The following is a 17,190-nucleotide window of genomic DNA, read 5'->3' on the forward strand; positions in this document are numbered from 1 at the left end:
ATTTCGATATTACACGATATGGTTTCGTATTGACTTGATAAAGTTTTGTAATTACTCAATATGGTTTTGTCATTACTCGATGTGGTTTCACCATTATTTGATATGGTTGTGTCATTAGTCAATGTGGTTTTAACATTACTTGATGTGTATGTGACTTAACGTAATGCAGTTGTTTCATTACATGATGTGGTTTTGTTATTTCGTTATGATGATTTGTCTATTCTTTATATGGTTTTAACATTACGTAATGCTGTTTCAAAATTTGACGATTTTAAACTACTTGATGTGTTTGTTTCATTATTTGATGTGGTCTTGTCATTCCTTGATATGATCCTGTCATTTTTTGATGTGGTTATCCCATTACTTGATGAGGTAAAACCACGTGACCAATTCGGAAAAACATGTTCTATTTTTAGATAGATTTCCATGTTGTATGTGCCTTGAATGCGTGTGGCCATCCATCTAATTAGTGTTCAAATTAAAGTTCGGGTTTCTGTTTGAGTTAAACTTTGAGTTAGTTTTCGAATTCAAGTCATGCTTAGAATATAAGTTCTAGTTAGCATTGAGTTTCGAGTTGGACTTCGAGTTTGAGTTACATTTAAATGAGGAGTTCTAGTTACAACTTTGAATTTGAGTCACTTCTTGAGGTAGAGTTTGAGTAACATTCGAATTTAAGTCTCATCTAGATTAATTAAAATTTCGAGTTGAAAGTCGAGCTATTTCATATGTCTTTTTGAGTTCGTAATTAAATTTTCTATCGCGGAACAAGGGCTTTTGCTCGGGCTTTCGAAAAGAGGGTTCCGAACTATGCGTACTAAATAAACAATGTTGCAGTATACAAAACGCAACATAGGAGTTGAAATAAAGTTAATGTGGTGTGGTTGCCAATGAGGCAACTATCCAGCAGATTTTAAACGCAGTGGATGTAAGAAATCATATATAGGCAACCGTACAGCCTTCAACATTCCGTATAGTCAGCTACAAAAGGTCACCATGCACTATGTTAAAAAAAATAAATTTTTAACAGATTTCAATATGTCGTTTGTTTGTGCTTTGGATGGGTATCGCCAAAGTTAAAGTTCAAATTAAAGATCGAGTGGTTGTTCAGAGTTATTTTGTATGAAAAAGGGGAACTGCAGACAATAATAAAAAAAATAAAATCCAAAATTTTTACAGTATTTCGGACATAATTGGGATATCCCCAAACCACTTGGTCCTGTTGTATTTGATCCGAAAGTGTCAAATAGAAGCAGTATTATAATGAATTTTCAAGATAGTCCACGGAACGCTGTGTCTCGCCTGATATTGCTGCTTTGAGTGTTATGTTGATCGGCTGTACATTAATCGGTAAAAAAAAAAATGTTTTTCTGTAAATGCTTTTTCATGATATTGAGAAAAAACTCCTATACAAGTTTTAAAACACTTCATGGAGGTAATAAATTAATCATGTCAAAACAGTTTCATTCGCTTTTATTTAACTAAAACAAAACTGCATGGTTTCCAACAATGAGCAAAACCCATACCCCATAGTAAGCTAAAAAAAAAAGGGCCCGAAATGACGCCACTTTCGACGACGTTGTTGTGTCTCACTGCTGCTACATTGATGTCTCAGGCTCGACACAAATCAAAAGACTAATACATTTTTGTTAACAAATGAGACACTTCAAATCAATTCACACTTAAATCTGGGGAGGTGGCTCGGACTAAGCGACAAGGCATCAATACTATAAAATTGAAAAATAAACTTTTTGGAATATCTGTTTCACATGTGACGACGAACATGTTTCAGTTGTCGTAACCATAATACCTTCATCTTTTACTTAAATGCGAACTTCCAAATAAAACCAAATTACTCGGTTTGTAATTTCGCTAATAACACGACGGGTGCCACACATTGATCAGAATCTCCTTACCTTTCTGGGGAACCCGAGATCACCCCGATGGATTTAAATAACCCAGTCATACGGAAACTGTTTTTTAAGCCATCGCAATTTTACCGCAACTGAAAGTTGGGGGCATAGTGTTTAATCTCTGTCCGTCCGCCCGTCTTTCCGTCCCATTATCGGTATATAGTTATTCCGCTTAACTCCTTCGACAGTTTGAATCGTAGGTAGTTTTCTCTTTACTGTCTGTTTGAGCGTATACTGAAGGTGTGCTGCTTGTGGTCAGGGTTTAATTGTTATTAATATTTGCTCTTTTGGGAGAAAGTTGAACTTTGTCATTTTGGGAAAATTTACTTGCATAAGTAGGGCGTTTCCAGATAACTCCTCCTACAGTTTGAATGCTAGGAATTTATCATTCTGCTAGCTGTTTGTATAGGTATTGAAGGTGTGCATGTAGTCACCCTTATGAAACTGAATTGTTTGCCGCAAACTTGTAGCAGACTTGTTGTACGCTTGCGTCAAACAAAAAGTTTGCAGGAACACAGGAAATAGTGTTTGCAGATGTTTGCCGCTAGCTGCAAACTTCCGGCAAACATTGCTGCAAGCTTGCGGCAAGTTTGCAGAAACATCAATGTTTGCCGTAAGATTGCCAGAAAGTTTAAAATAATAAAGAATGTTTGCCGTAAGATTGCCAGAAAGTTTAAAATAATAAAGAATGTTTGCCAACTGCAAGATTGCAGCAAACATTGACCATTCTATATGTTTGCCGCAAGATTGCAGAAAACTTTGACCATTCTAAATGGTCCGAGACCACAATTGTCGTCCCTTGATTTTTGACGAATATAGTCCCTAGTGTTGACAGTGGGTTACTTGCCATTAATTTTTATACCCCTTCCAAATTAATTTCTCCATGTTTAATGCCTCAAATTGCAAGTAGGGGGTGGGGGGGGGGGGGGGTGGGGGTGAAATCACACTGTAAAAAAAATTGGGTCCAGAATTTAAAGGGAAAGTAGTGATTTGGTCCAGCTGAAAAGGTTGAAAATTAGCAATTCGGAAGCTGTCAAAAGATTTCAAGACGCCCTAAACATAAAATTGTCCATATTTTGAGATAGAGCTGATGAAGTTTTCTGTAATTTTGATATAATTTGTCCCAAAAGTAGTACAACACACTGTAAAAGTTTCTTTGAGAAAGCGCAGGTGGGATTTTTCTTATTTTCATTCTTGTTCTAAAAGAAATGCACTACAAAATAATTGTGGTCTCGGACCACATGTTTGCCAGAACATTGCAGGAATTACACAATATTGACAGGGCATGCCTAGTTGGCACTTCTTCCTGGATACTAACAATTTGAAATTGTGGCTAGGTCATGTTGCTTGTGTTTGGAAATTCATTTAACATATAAGATCATCATGATCATGTTTAGTAAGATTAAGTTAAATTCTGTAATACAATTATTAACTAGCTTTATAGTCTCAATACACATTTGTGATTTTACCTTGTTTATTTTTTAATACAGGTATATTATGTCATTTGAGAATGACTCCTGCCCTTTTTCAAAACCCAAATGCATGTATGTATTTCCTTAAATTTCGAGAGTTTGCTACAAGAATTCTTCCAATGACAGTTTGTATAAAGACAGAAATTGAAAAATGCTGCTGTGTAATATTTGAAAGAGATAAATTGAATGTGTCTTCACAAATGGCATTAGTATATGTGTAGTTCCTGCAAATTTGCCGCAAGTTTGCAACAATCAATTGCCGAAAGCTTGCGGCAAATCTAATTTGCATAATTATGTTTGCAGCAAGCTTGCTGCAAACTTCATTTGCATGGTAAAATGGTTGCGGCAAATGTTTTGCCGCAGGGCTTTTTTTTCGGTAAGGGCAGGGTTTTTTCTTTTTATTATTTTTCCCCTTTTGGCAGAAAAATTGAACTTTGTTCTTTTTGGGGTATAAGCGGTAAAATAAGTGGAGTGCGGGGGCATCACTTTGTCTAGTTTACGTTTTTTTCTCGTGTTATGCTGTTACACTACTTTTATAGTCCGATGTTCGCTCACATACATGATAAACTCCGCCACGTGCACTTTCTTTATGCATCTGCTCCAAGTCAGGAGCATGAAGTTCAATTGTTGTCGTTGTATACAAATGTGTCATATTTGTTTTTGTTTTTGTTAAATAGACCGTTAGTTTTTTCGTTTGATTTTTTTTTCACATTGTGCAAGGTGGTCTTTTGTAGCTGACTATACGGAGTGTTGAAGGCTGTACGGTTGCCTATATATGATTTCTTACATCCACTGCGTTTAAAATCTGCTAGATAGTTGTCTAATTGGCAACCAAACCACATTAACTTTATTTCAACTCCTATGTTGCGTTTTGTATACTGCAACATTGTTTACTTAGTACGCATATTTCGGAACCCTCTTTTCGGAAGCCCGAGCAAAAGCCCTTGTTCCGTGATAGAAAATTTAATTACGAACTCAAAAAGACATATGAAATAGCTCGACTTTCAACTCGAAATTTTAATTACTCAGTGACTCAAACTCGAAGTCCAACTCAAAACTCAATGCTAACTAGAACTTTAATTCTAAGCATGACTTGAAATCGAAAACTAACTCAAAGTTTTACTCAAACAGTAACGCAAACTTTAATTTGAACACTAATTAGATGGATGGCCACACGCATTCAAGGCACATACAACATGGAAATCTATCTAAAAATAGAACAGGTTTTTCCAAATTGGTCATGTGGTTTTACCTCATCAAGTAATGGGATAACCACATCAAAGAATGACAGGACCATATCAAGTTATGACAAGACCACATCAAATAATGAAACAAACACATCAAGTAGTGTAAAATCGTCAAATTTTGAAACATCATTACGTAATGTTAAAACCATATAAAGAATAGACAAATCATCATTACGAAATAACAAAACTACATCATGTAATGAAACAACTACATTACGTTAAGTCACATACACATCAAGTAATGTTAAAACCACATTGACTAATGACACAACCATATCAAATAATGGTGAAACCACATCGAGTAATGACAAAACCATATTGAGTAATGACAAAACTATATCAAGTCAATACGAAACCATATCGTGTAATATCGAAATATCATTAACATTAAGTAATGACTATTTCATATTGAGTTATATTAAAACATCATTACGTAATGTTAAAACCATATTAAGTAAAGACAAAATATCATTAAGTAACAATAAAACAACATAAAGTAATATCAGAGTTCCTCGTAAGACAACTGTGGCGTTCCATAACAATGCTATTTAAAATTCATTTGATTGCACATCATTATCATATTCACTAAAATGCACAGTCATTAACATGATGTTTTAAAAAATAAGTATAAAATACCACATCATATATAATCTTTTAAATCGTCAAAAGGTTGTAAAGTAGTGAAAAGGAACAACGCAATAATTATTACATGTATGTTATATTCAAAAAGTAACAAGTGAAACTGCGAGCTACTGCTCACTGATGATACCCCCGCCGCAAGTGGATAATATTAATGGTGTAAAAATATGCAAGTGTTCGGTAAACAGGAAGTTGTCGAGTGATGAATCTGAAAACGCATCACACAGTAAAGCTGACTTATATAAATCCTGAAACCAAATTTCAGAAATCCTTGTATTGTTGTTCCTGAGAAAAATGTGACGAAAATTTTCAACTTGGCTATCATGTGTAAAAATCATACAAGTGTTCGATAAACAGGAAGTTGTCGAGTGATGAATCTGAAAACGCATCACATGGTAAAGCTGACTTATATAAATACTGAAACCAAATTTCAGAAATCCTTGTATTGTAGTTCCTGAGAAAAATGTGACGAAAATTTCAATTTGGCTATCATGTGTAAAATCATACAAGTGTTCGGTAAACAGGAAGTTGTCAAATGATGAATCTGAAAACACATCACACGGTATGGCTGACATATATAAATGTTGATACCAAATTACAGAAAGGGTGGATGTGTAGTTCCTGAGAAAAATGTGACGAAAGTTTGGTGGGACGGACTGACTGACTGACTGACGGACGGACTGATGGACGGAAGGACGGACTGACAGACAGAGGTAAAACAGTATACCCCCCTTTTTTTAAAGCGGGGGTATAATGAGGAAAACTAAAAAAGGAAAGTACCTAATCAAATGACAAAATCAAATGCTCAAACGAATGGATAACAGCTGTCACATTCCTGACTTGGTACATGCATTTTATTAATTAGAAAACGTGGATTAAACCTGGATTTTCCGTTATTAAGAACAAATGTCCTTATTCTATCTTTTACCTGAAAATGTTGCACTCAAGTATTTATTACTATTTTCATTGTTGTGCGTGTCCTAATTGTTTACTTGTACATTGTAATAACCTTGTGTCCCTTTGATGTCTAAATTTCCCTAATTACAAAGAGTCGTTTTAGCCTTGTTTCAAATATTATTTATATTGGTATTCAACATATTTTTCAATATTGTATACAATCGACAAAGGAGGGGAGGGGGTATAGATAATATGTCCAGTCCTCTCGCTATTAATTCAATCGTTTTTGTCAAATCATTATTTTAAAATTATGATATAGTTTCTCTGTCTGAACAAAAATATCCTTTAGCAAATTGAAGATTCTGCTTTATAAGATTTTGTTTTTGTTTTCTGACCAAATAAAATGAAGATAATGAAGGTATAATTGCCAATGAGACAACTCTTCACTGGAGACAAACATGACACAGAAATTAACAACTATAGGTCACCGTACGTTCTTTTACAATGAGCAAAGCCTACACCGCATAGTCAGCTATAAAAAGCCCCGAAATGACAATGTAAAACAGTTCAAATTCTAAAAAGTGATTAAAACGTAAATAAAGGGATTTTAAGGACTATTGTAATGAAACAACAGCCCACTAAACAAAACAAAACTACAAACAACATCTAGAGGTCAATATATGATATAAAATAATACACGAGTGTGTACAGTACATGTTTCTGTATGTGAAGTTCTAAAATGCCGAGTCTTTAATTTTAAAAGCCGTAAAAATTATCAACAGTCCGTAATAACTTTTCTGGAAATGTTTCTCACTTAGACCACAAACAGAGAGAGATATTTATAATTCGTTTGATTTTATTTCCGAAATCAATATTACTAATTTATAGGTATCTCTTTATAAGCAATATTTATACATCTGAAAATGTCGCCGGTTATTTGCAGAGATACATTAAAAATTGTCTGCCATAGACGTCGTGCTCTTTAGCGCCAACGTTTAGGTAACAAAGGGGGGGGGGGGCGCAATCTTTAGGAGAAATCGCATTCATCATTGAATCCAGCACGGTGACATATATTTTTTATTTGATATTTGGAGTAAGTATGACAAAATGCAGTTTATGCAGAAAAATGACAAAAAAACATTTTCAGAAACAGTTTATTTCCAGATTCTTAGGTTTACAAAAAAAAAATCCATTTGAGCACTTGGTACTCAATGCCAAGCGAGGCTTGAATAATAATAGTCATTCGTGTAGGGATTTGTTGTTTTCCTTATTGTCACTTATCATAGTTTCAGGTTGAACCCAATCTTAATAATTTACGACAAAGACTATCTACTCCAAAAAATTTATAACATTGCCTAATTTTTTACAAAATTGCACAAATTCCAAATTTTCAGCCTCAATTTTCTCGAAAACAAGCACGGTGACCTATGTTTTATTTTGTGTTTCATTTTATAACTCGCAAAGGCCAACAACATATTTCAATATTATAAAAATGACATTAAATCGAGAAACTGTATCAGATGCCCTTAAAATATCCGCTTACATTTCCTCAGAATACTTTACTACATGTGTATATAAGCTAATACAGTATAATAGTCCTAGTCCCTCCAGAAATTAAAATGACGGACCCTCTGTGAAATTAGGAAATAAAAGTTGTCCAACTATTTTTTCATTGCGTAATCATTATACTGCATCGCCATTTTGTTTTTATTTTAATGACTATGTTTAAATGTTACATAACAATATAGCATGCAATTTTAGAATTTGGCAAAAACAAAACAGCAAAAACAGACAACGGCCAATTTGAATGTATGCGAATTGGATTATCATTTTCACGCCCATAATTCACATTGTTATTATTGTCTCACAACAATCCGAGACAAAGAAATTCAAGTTTGGCGGGGCTTGAACTTTTTGTTTTAAAGCTTTATATTTCAAAAGTCATGACTTTATCTTTTACACTTTATTTTTGAAATTGTTATGATTTTTGCTAAATAAAAAAAAATGACACGTCAAATATACCTTGTGACAAATGAATAATAAACTTTCGACAAAGTAAAACACTTGCTTTAGTAGTCTCTTCATGTGTTGAGGATTTTAAAATATATAAGTGAATTTTATAAATTTCAACTGTTTTGCCGAGTGAATAAGTACATAAAAAACACAAAGAAAAATAACACTTACACTCAGCTTTATGTATATGCATCACTGAAAGAAGGATGAATAATTCCGATGGCAAATTTATCCATACAATAATCCAGACCAGCTTTTTACATTTATTTCTGTTAACAGGAAGTGTACAGTTATTTAGGTCAGCGTACATATTATCGTATCTATTTTGAAATATATACCTTTACTTTAAAGTTAAATTCACGATCGATTAAACTCAGTCCTTCGTACAATTGATAAGCTGTGGTTATTTAAAGAAGCTAATTGTCGCTAAGCTCACGTTATATTTGAAAGTGATATAGCTACGTGAAAGTTTTAAGAAGTCAGAAACATTTTTATAGAAATATAGATTTTGTGATACAATGCATTTTTTTTATCGAATCATAATTTAATTCCACAGTCATGATAGACTCCTTACGATTTTTTATAATTTCATTCGAAATGGACAGTTGTGTCATTGGCATCTGTTTTTTGTTGTTGTTGTATTCATCGAATATCCCCCCCCCCCTTCCCACATGTTGGATAACACTTACAAATTCTCCTTTTTGCTATATAGGACTTCACACACATCTGTTTGCTTTATGATCGATTTACTGACTTGCAGTTGAAATATCATACACACATTGTTTTCTAACCAAACATAAAACTTTCATGTGAGCACAAAGAGCGCACTCTGGGACAGGTCAACACCAGAGAACTGTTTGAAAACTTAACGAACAATTTTCTTTCATGAATTACTCAAAAATGTGAATAGTTTCCGTGTAAAATACAAAGTGAGATTTTCATTTTATCAAACTCTTTGGTCCAGTTTTGTCTCTTTGACCTATTCCCCATTTCCATTCTCAATTTTCGTCGTCTTTTGTCAACCCCTACGAGGAAATATAGTATGAGGATGATTTAAATTCAAGGTCTATTATTATATTTCAGTCATTTACAATACAAATTCTTTTAAAAATGTTTCCTGTTTGTTTGAGACGACGTTATCTTCTTTTGTGATTAAAATTTGAAAAAGGTAAATGTGTATTTCTTGTTGACTACTTACTGAAAGTATATATGATACAACTTAACACAGGCATACATATTTTTCAATAACATGAAACTCTTTAGGAATCCAAAAAACTTTATCAAATCATACAAACCAGCACATATATATACAAAAATACAAGTATAAAGAACAAATACACATTTGACCTCATAAATATGAATTTTGAAATTTTATAATTTTGAAAATCAATTATTCGAAAAGCAGTCTCAACTTCTATTTCGGTAATTTATTTTTTGTTAATGATTTAATGAAACATCTCTCATGTATTTGTTTTATTTCTTTACTTTTAAATGTCAGTCAATTTTTCTTATTACATATATTCTATTCAGTTCCAATAAACACTATTTCTCTTTAAACTTGTTCCAGGTGCAAGAATAACTGTTTTCTTTAAAGAAAAAATTTACTTATATTACAAAAATGTGTTTTAACATAAAATCCATTCATCAAAACATTGTCAAATTGAATTCAGATAAAGTAGACATTCAATGAAAAGATATCTCATATGATATGAGATTCCAGGAAGATATCCAGAAAGAAAGTAATTTGTTATGCATAAAAACAATCTGATCATACATGTAATAATAGAAGAAGAAAAAAACATTAAATCAACAGAACACCTTATGTTTACAATTTTTCCCCCTTACATATCACGAAAAGCAAATTCTTAACGAAACACATAGTAACTTACCAAAAGGCAATTTTACATGTACATTACATTATATATTTTATATACAACTGAAATTCGTCCACATTATACAACTGACATTCGTCCACATTATACAACTGAAATTCGTCTACTTTACACAACAATACGGTCACTTATAACTGTTACTTATAATTGAATAGTTCTTAGAAATGTGGTGACTATTCCATCAAACAAATAGACAAAACATCAATGTTATACGGTGTACCCCTCCTTCTGAAAAAAGGCAATACAGCACAAAGATCAATACTAATCAGCAACAAAAACATCTTTATCATACTCGACTAAACAAAAATCCATTTCAAACTTTTATGAAACATTTTGTTTGTTACAAAATCCCCGTACCTTATTTTACTTTTATTTGTTTGTCTCGTTTCTTTACTTTAAATTTATATACAAATGTTTCTAGTTATTCAATTCAATTCCAATAAATAAAAATATTTTGATGAAAATTATGCCATCAAGGAAAAAAATAGCTGCTTCCTTTTAACTACAGTGTTCTTTACTACGAACAATGTGGTTTAATACAAAACTCATTCATCTAAACATTGTCCAAATGAATTCAGATTAATTTGTAGAAATTCAATGACAATGTATCTGATAAAATATGAGACCATGAAGTAAAGTAACTTTGTTTAAAGCATAACAAATCTCGTATTATTCATGTTATCATCGATAGAACAACAAAACATTAAATCCTCAGAACACATTATATTTGCATATTTGTCCTGAATATTGCGAAGTCAATTTGCTAGTGCATGCGTTCATGTCGTTGTTGTGATATCATAATCATCTTCAGTTTTTTGTCCAAAGAAATGATCATATGTATCTTCCCTTCCATCATCCTTTCTTTTATGACATCCAGAGTCGTAAATATTATCAACGGCATGGTTATAAATGTTATCCCCCAATTCTTTGTGACGATTATTTCCCGAATGGTCGTAGACTCCTTCCTCAGATAAAGCATATTGATCCTCATCGTCAATTTTATTCTCAGTTTCCAAAACAGGCTTTGCAAACGCACTGTCGGGTGTTTCAGTTTTGCTGTGTATAGTCTGACTAAAACTTGTTTCAGCAATAGGGCCAACCATGGCATATTCATCGCCGTTCGATGTTTGCTTGTCTGCAAACGTTTCATCCCGACGGGCTGCATATGGAGGAGATTCAAATTCTTTGTGTGTGCCTAAGTTAGAACATGTATGCTGAACATTGTTGATCTCGGTATTAGCAGTTGTGTTACAACTGCTTCTTTGTCCGTATAAACCAACATTTTGCTGCTTAGAACGACCAGCAGTTTGTGGCAAAGCTATATCTTGACTCCCAATATAGTCATTTTCTCGGAGTTCGTTTCTTACTTTTTCATTTAATCCTATTCTATTTATATGTCTGTAATGTATTTCAAATAAAAAAATCATAATAAAAACAACGATAAGCAAAATATGGGTTAAATTTCTATTCTGTAATTCTAATTAGAATAAGGAGATATTTACATTAATTTTCTGAAAAATTATCAATAACATTATTGGATTTGCGCTGCAAATTTTTGAAATTCGCTGCTGTTTTCGAGAAAAAATACCTACGCATATTTAACTAGTTTCACCAAACTAACGTTCTAAAAAACTGATGAACGATATCAAGCTTATATTTAAAATACTAGACAATGTGTACAATCTGAGAACGAGCAATAAAATACCATTCGCATATACACTTAAAAATCCTTAACTGTAGAGAATAAAAAAAAAAATGAAAAGGTAAAGGGACATTTTTGAAATGATAAAACAATTTCATCTAGAATAATAAAAAGACACAATGGTACCACGGCATTGTCAGTGTTTCATCTTATTGAAACTAATATTGAACTTTCTGAAAGTATTAATAAATACCAACGTACCTTCTAACCAGAACAACAATCAAAATAACAAGACATATTAGTAATACACCAGCAATAACCAAACCTGCCACCAAACCTACAAATAAGGAAATAATCATGTTAAATGCTTTGTGGTTGTTTTAGAGTTTGCAATTCCTTTGAATACATTGATACATTTTTCTATCTATTTAAGGTTCATCATAACCAACGGACAAATATGGCCGTATTTTTATCTCAAAAACTACTCTGTGTATAGACTTACCTGTGCAGTTGGAAAAGTTTTAAGGTCTGGCATCCATTAGATATATAAAAGTTAAATGTTTTTTGCATATTAGAAAGATAAAATCTTTTTGGGGATTTTAATGAACATTTTTTTTTTGTTCCTGCAGAAGGGGTAAAAATTAACTAAATTGGGATGCAACTTTGAGAAGCTCTCTCACAGGTAACACCTGCTTTGTATTGTATTGATTGTCCTTGATTGGCATAGACAATAGATATCTACACATCTATAGGTGAGTTAAAGGAAGTAACCGAGTGGACCGTATCAAATGCAGTGCAGGTGTTTATTTATTTTTACACCTTCTGCAGGAAGGACAAAATATGCCCATCAAAATCCAAAAACATTTTTTTTTCTGAAACGCAAAATGCATTTGACTTTAATATATCTAGTTGATGCCAGGCCTTAAAACTTTTTAAACTGAAAAGGTAAGTCTGTACACATAGTTGTTTTTGAGGTGCAAATACGGCCATATTTGTCCATTTGTTATGATGAACCTTAAATGAATTAAAAAAGTTACCTAATGAATGATGTAAAACGGAAAAAAACTGTATTCATACTATTGTGAATTATCAAATATTCCTGGTAAGTTGAAATGCTTCATGTATGATGAGTAAATATTGTAACTACACGAAATATAAAGAATACTTGTATTTTTGTCATGTGTTTTCTGCTACCAATTTTTGATTCTCTACTTAGTATCGTGTCATTTCTATTGAATAATTTTGCATAATACCCGCGTCACACTGTCCCGATTTTTATATACGATGGACACCCGAATGCGAAAATTGTAAGTTCGTACGAAGTTGGTCCCGATCTCGTTAAAATACCAAAAAGTGACCGAAGCAAGTACGATGAATAACGAAGTCTATACGATGGTGCCGAAATTATATACGATAGCAAAAGATGGACATACGAAGGTTAACCGAAGACGGGTATTTAAGCTTCGTATCTCAGCCGAAGCCTACACGATGGATCACGAAGGCTACACGATGGATTACGAAGGCTACACGATGGATTACGATGATGGCGCGATGGCCATACGATGTCTAAAAGATACGAACAGAATTTTCGACAATATATCGTTTCTTTACAAGTCTGCCATGCATGGCGGGAAATCGATCTTTTTGTCTTATTCTTATAAAACTTAGTTTATTATCCCCTCGCCTACTACATTTAAGTTGCGTGTAGATAAAATTGTTATGGACACTCTAAAACCAAAATGCTCAAAACTTGGTATGGTGTTACTCGTTAAGAATATCTTAAGCGCTATTGACTTTAAAGTTCAAAGGTCAAGGTCACAGTGGCAGTTCTAATACAAGGCAATATCACCCTTGTGGACACTCTAAAACCAATATGCTTCAAAAGATTTTAACCACAGTTGGTATATTGTTCCTCCTTGTAATGATCTGACATTTTTTACGTTCAATGCCAAAGGACAAGGTCATGCAGATGGACTTGTTTTTTTCTCCTTGAAATAGCATAATGCACAGGAAATTGGTTGCTCATTTTTTTACCTGATGGTTCTAAAGACAATATTAAAGGTATTTCCAGTTACTGAATGTTTTGGTTGATTTCTAAAAAAAAAATTGTTTATGTCTCAAATATGCATATTCAGTTTACCACTTTCTGCATGTGTCATATACAAATATAGTGTCCATATTTGTCCCCAATATGTTACATACGAGGGGATGCCACGCTCGGCATTGCCTTGTTTGAACTGTAAAATGTGTGCACTAGTCTGAATAATTACCCATACTTATGCCCATGTTTACTGATCTATCTTAAAGGTAAGGTAATGGGTTCGTTGATCCCTTTTATTAAAAAAAAGCTCTTTCCAGGAGAATATCATAATAATATAGACAAAAGGAAGAACGTGGGGAAAGCAACAAATGCGGCAAAATATGACATATAGAAAACAAAATGGTTATGGAGTAAACATTCGTGTGACAACAACTCAGACGATACATAAAAAAATCAGAATAATGAAGAAAAAGTTGGTTTCCCTATATACGTGTACCTGCCGTGTTGGTGTACGAGGCGCGTTTATGATTTTCATTATGTTACTTGATATGAAAAATTGACAAAAAATAATATTTTACTTGTAAAAGTAAATCCTCAGCCTGTAATAGCTGCTCTTCTTGTTCCATTTGAATTAATAGAAACAACGCTGTCGCCTTTCTTGTTCTCATAGAATCATATAATATTAGCTCCATGTTTTGTGAACGTCTTTCTTAACTGTCGTATTAGACTGACCAGTGCATATCGCGCATTGCACCTTAAATGTATTTTAGCGCGAAAATTAACTTACATTTAGCTGGATTTATTGCCGTCGTAGTTCCATCTTGTCGCCGTCGTACTTTTATTCGATGGCAACACGACGGGATTACGAGGTCTTTACGAAGTCGTGTTGCCATCATAAGACCTTCGGGTATCTTCGAGATTCATTCGTGTAGACATCGTAATGTCAAAACTGCCCGATGGAAACGATGGAAACACGAATGTAATACGATGTGCAAAGATGCATTCCCGGTGACATTACGATAGTGAGGATGGTGATACGAACTCAATACGAACCCTCAACATCGGACGCACCTTCGGGGATTTTTTAACATGTTAAAAAATTTAGAACCCTTCCCGAAGTTGTCCCCGAAGGCTAGAAAAAGTGGCCGATGGTTCTACGATGGTTAAAGATGGCACTACGAATAGCCCGATCTGGATACGATCAGTCCCGATTTTGAAAATTTCCATTATCGTATTGCCATCGGCGAAAAAATCGGGACAGTATGACGCGGGCATAAAGAAAACGACAAAAAAGGCCTGACATCATCATGATCATCAACCAGAATATGAAATATATTTGAACATTGACTCTCTAATACCGGCGTATGCCGGATGTCACAGTGGTAACATCCGTCGTCTTACTCTATCCAAAAAGCGTATTGACACTATATATACAAGTCCAATATAAACATTTACATGTACCTATTTCTGAATCACTAGAGTCATTCACATTTGTTGGTAATGGAACACCTTTGACAGTTACTGAAAATATATGTATGCCAATATTTAATAAAGAAAACAGTACTAACCCTAGCTTCTTCAATCAAAACCGAACCATGCGTGTGCAATTCTACTATTTCAAAGTTTACATACTTTTAATATTTTCAACGGAACTGCATATCTATGTTTCAAAATTTAAATTAACACACCAAGCTGTTTAAACTACATTTTGGGCCACCGTTTTTTATTGTCTTATTCGAAATATTTCCAGAGTGATTCTCACTTCATGGATGTTCAGACGTTTGAAAAATTGAGCTAATGAATCACCCATGCAACATAATGTGTTTCCCATTTATACAATCTTTGAAGTAAAGTATTTTGTACTTCATACTAGTGGAGATACTGATTAAGTTTTATTATTCAATATATGTTTACAAGTCAGAATTGTTTGTTCCCACAATTATTGCAAGAGCACACAGACAACCAACCCGTTTTAAAGGATGAATAAGCTCTCTCAAGCACGTATGTGTTGCTTTTGAGCCCTAAGAAATCCAGATCAAGTGGCTCGGGGAACATGTACACTTAAAAGTAAAGCGGCATTGTGTTAGGAAGATAAAACATTTAGGACAAATTACAGACACTGATGGCAATGTCACGATACTCTTCAATTTTAGCTCAATAAAGACAAGATATAAACATACATCAGGATATTTGTCAAAGTAAAGTAGAAAGTGCATGTGAATCCTAAATGTGAAGACGATATTGTTTGGTGTTTTCGTGCTATTTTGATACTCCTGCATTTGTACCTGCATCTATAATTTTGTATAGAGAGAGCATGACTCTTGATTTACTTTTTCGTGGTTCCTAAAATTACTTTAACTAAAATATATGCAACTATATTTGAACAAAAACTATCGGCCTTGTCCTCTTCAAATAATGTGTTTGTACTAATATGTCTTTCACAATGATATAATTCAAAATGTTCACTGCAAATACAGAATATGTCATTTCAATTTAATTATGAAATTTTGAAAGATGGATTTTGGCAAATTCTTGCTACTGCAAGTAAACATCGTGAGCGTGAATTTTGTCAGCCAGATAAAATACTTTGTATCTATATTACAGACACTGACGGAAATTTAATACTACATTTTGATTTAGTTTATTGAGAACAGGGTTAAAACGCACATTAGGAACCTTGTCAATGGCTTATAAAAAGTGCACGAGAAAATTAAATGTTATGACGATATTGTTTGGTTTTTTGCTGCTATTTGTGTTTCACTTACCTGCACCTGAATCCCCAATGGATGATATATCTAGTGAAACTGTAGTAGATTCCGCCGCTGAAAAAAATAAAAAATAATGAAAACTTCATTTAAAGAAAATAAATTTATGAGTTAAATTATAGAATAATTAATGGTAACAAGTATTAACCTAAGAAAAGCATACAATATTATTTGTTTAGCATTAGTTAAAACATTGGTTAAAATGAAAGATTGGATAATATTTCCATTTAATGTTTTACATGACAATTAATGGAAGTCATTTTACAACGCATTTTGACGGACATATGTTATTCTAACAATGAATTATTGTCAAAATGTTCACAGCAATATGTCAATTTAATTATGAAATTGTAAAACATGGATTAATTACAAATCTTTGCGACTTAAAGTAAACATGGAAAAGTTGTCAGGCAGATACAATACTTAGTACCTATTACAGACTTGAATGAAAACGTCACTCTACATTTTAAATTTAGCTCAATGAAGACATAATACAAACGCACATCAGGAACTTGTCAAAGGCTAGTAAATGGAAAGTGCAACTTAAATGTAAAGACGATATTGTGTGGTTATTTTGTGACATTTTAATACTCCTATCTGTACCTGAATCTCTGACGGAGGTTACAACTGTAGTAGATTCATATGCTGAAGAAAAAAAAGAGAAAACTAATT

At 33.2% G+C, this 17,190-nt stretch overlaps 1 protein-coding gene across 1 annotated transcript in view; it reads right to left on the reverse strand.

Moving 5' to 3' along the window:
- Positions 1–9,645: 9,645 nt before the first annotated feature.
- LOC139488661 (uncharacterized) overlaps positions 9,646–17,190 on the reverse strand; it is a 42,876-nt gene continuing 35,331 nt past the window's right edge. The window contains exons 9-13 of the mRNA XM_071274464.1: positions 17,122–17,163; positions 16,525–16,575; positions 15,215–15,274; positions 11,974–12,049; positions 9,646–11,468 (exon numbers count right to left, since the gene is read on the reverse strand). Coding sequence (XP_071130565.1) covers positions 10,847–11,468; positions 11,974–12,049; positions 15,215–15,274; positions 16,525–16,575; positions 17,122–17,163 — 851 coding nt within the window. The 3' untranslated portion in view covers positions 9,646–10,846. The remainder of the gene's footprint in view (positions 11,469–11,973; positions 12,050–15,214; positions 15,275–16,524; positions 16,576–17,121; positions 17,164–17,190) is intronic.

Source organism: Mytilus edulis, chromosome 9, assembly GCF_963676685.1.
Source record: "Mytilus edulis chromosome 9, xbMytEdul2.2, whole genome shotgun sequence".
Lineage (NCBI taxonomy): Eukaryota > Metazoa > Mollusca > Bivalvia > Mytilida > Mytilidae > Mytilus > Mytilus edulis.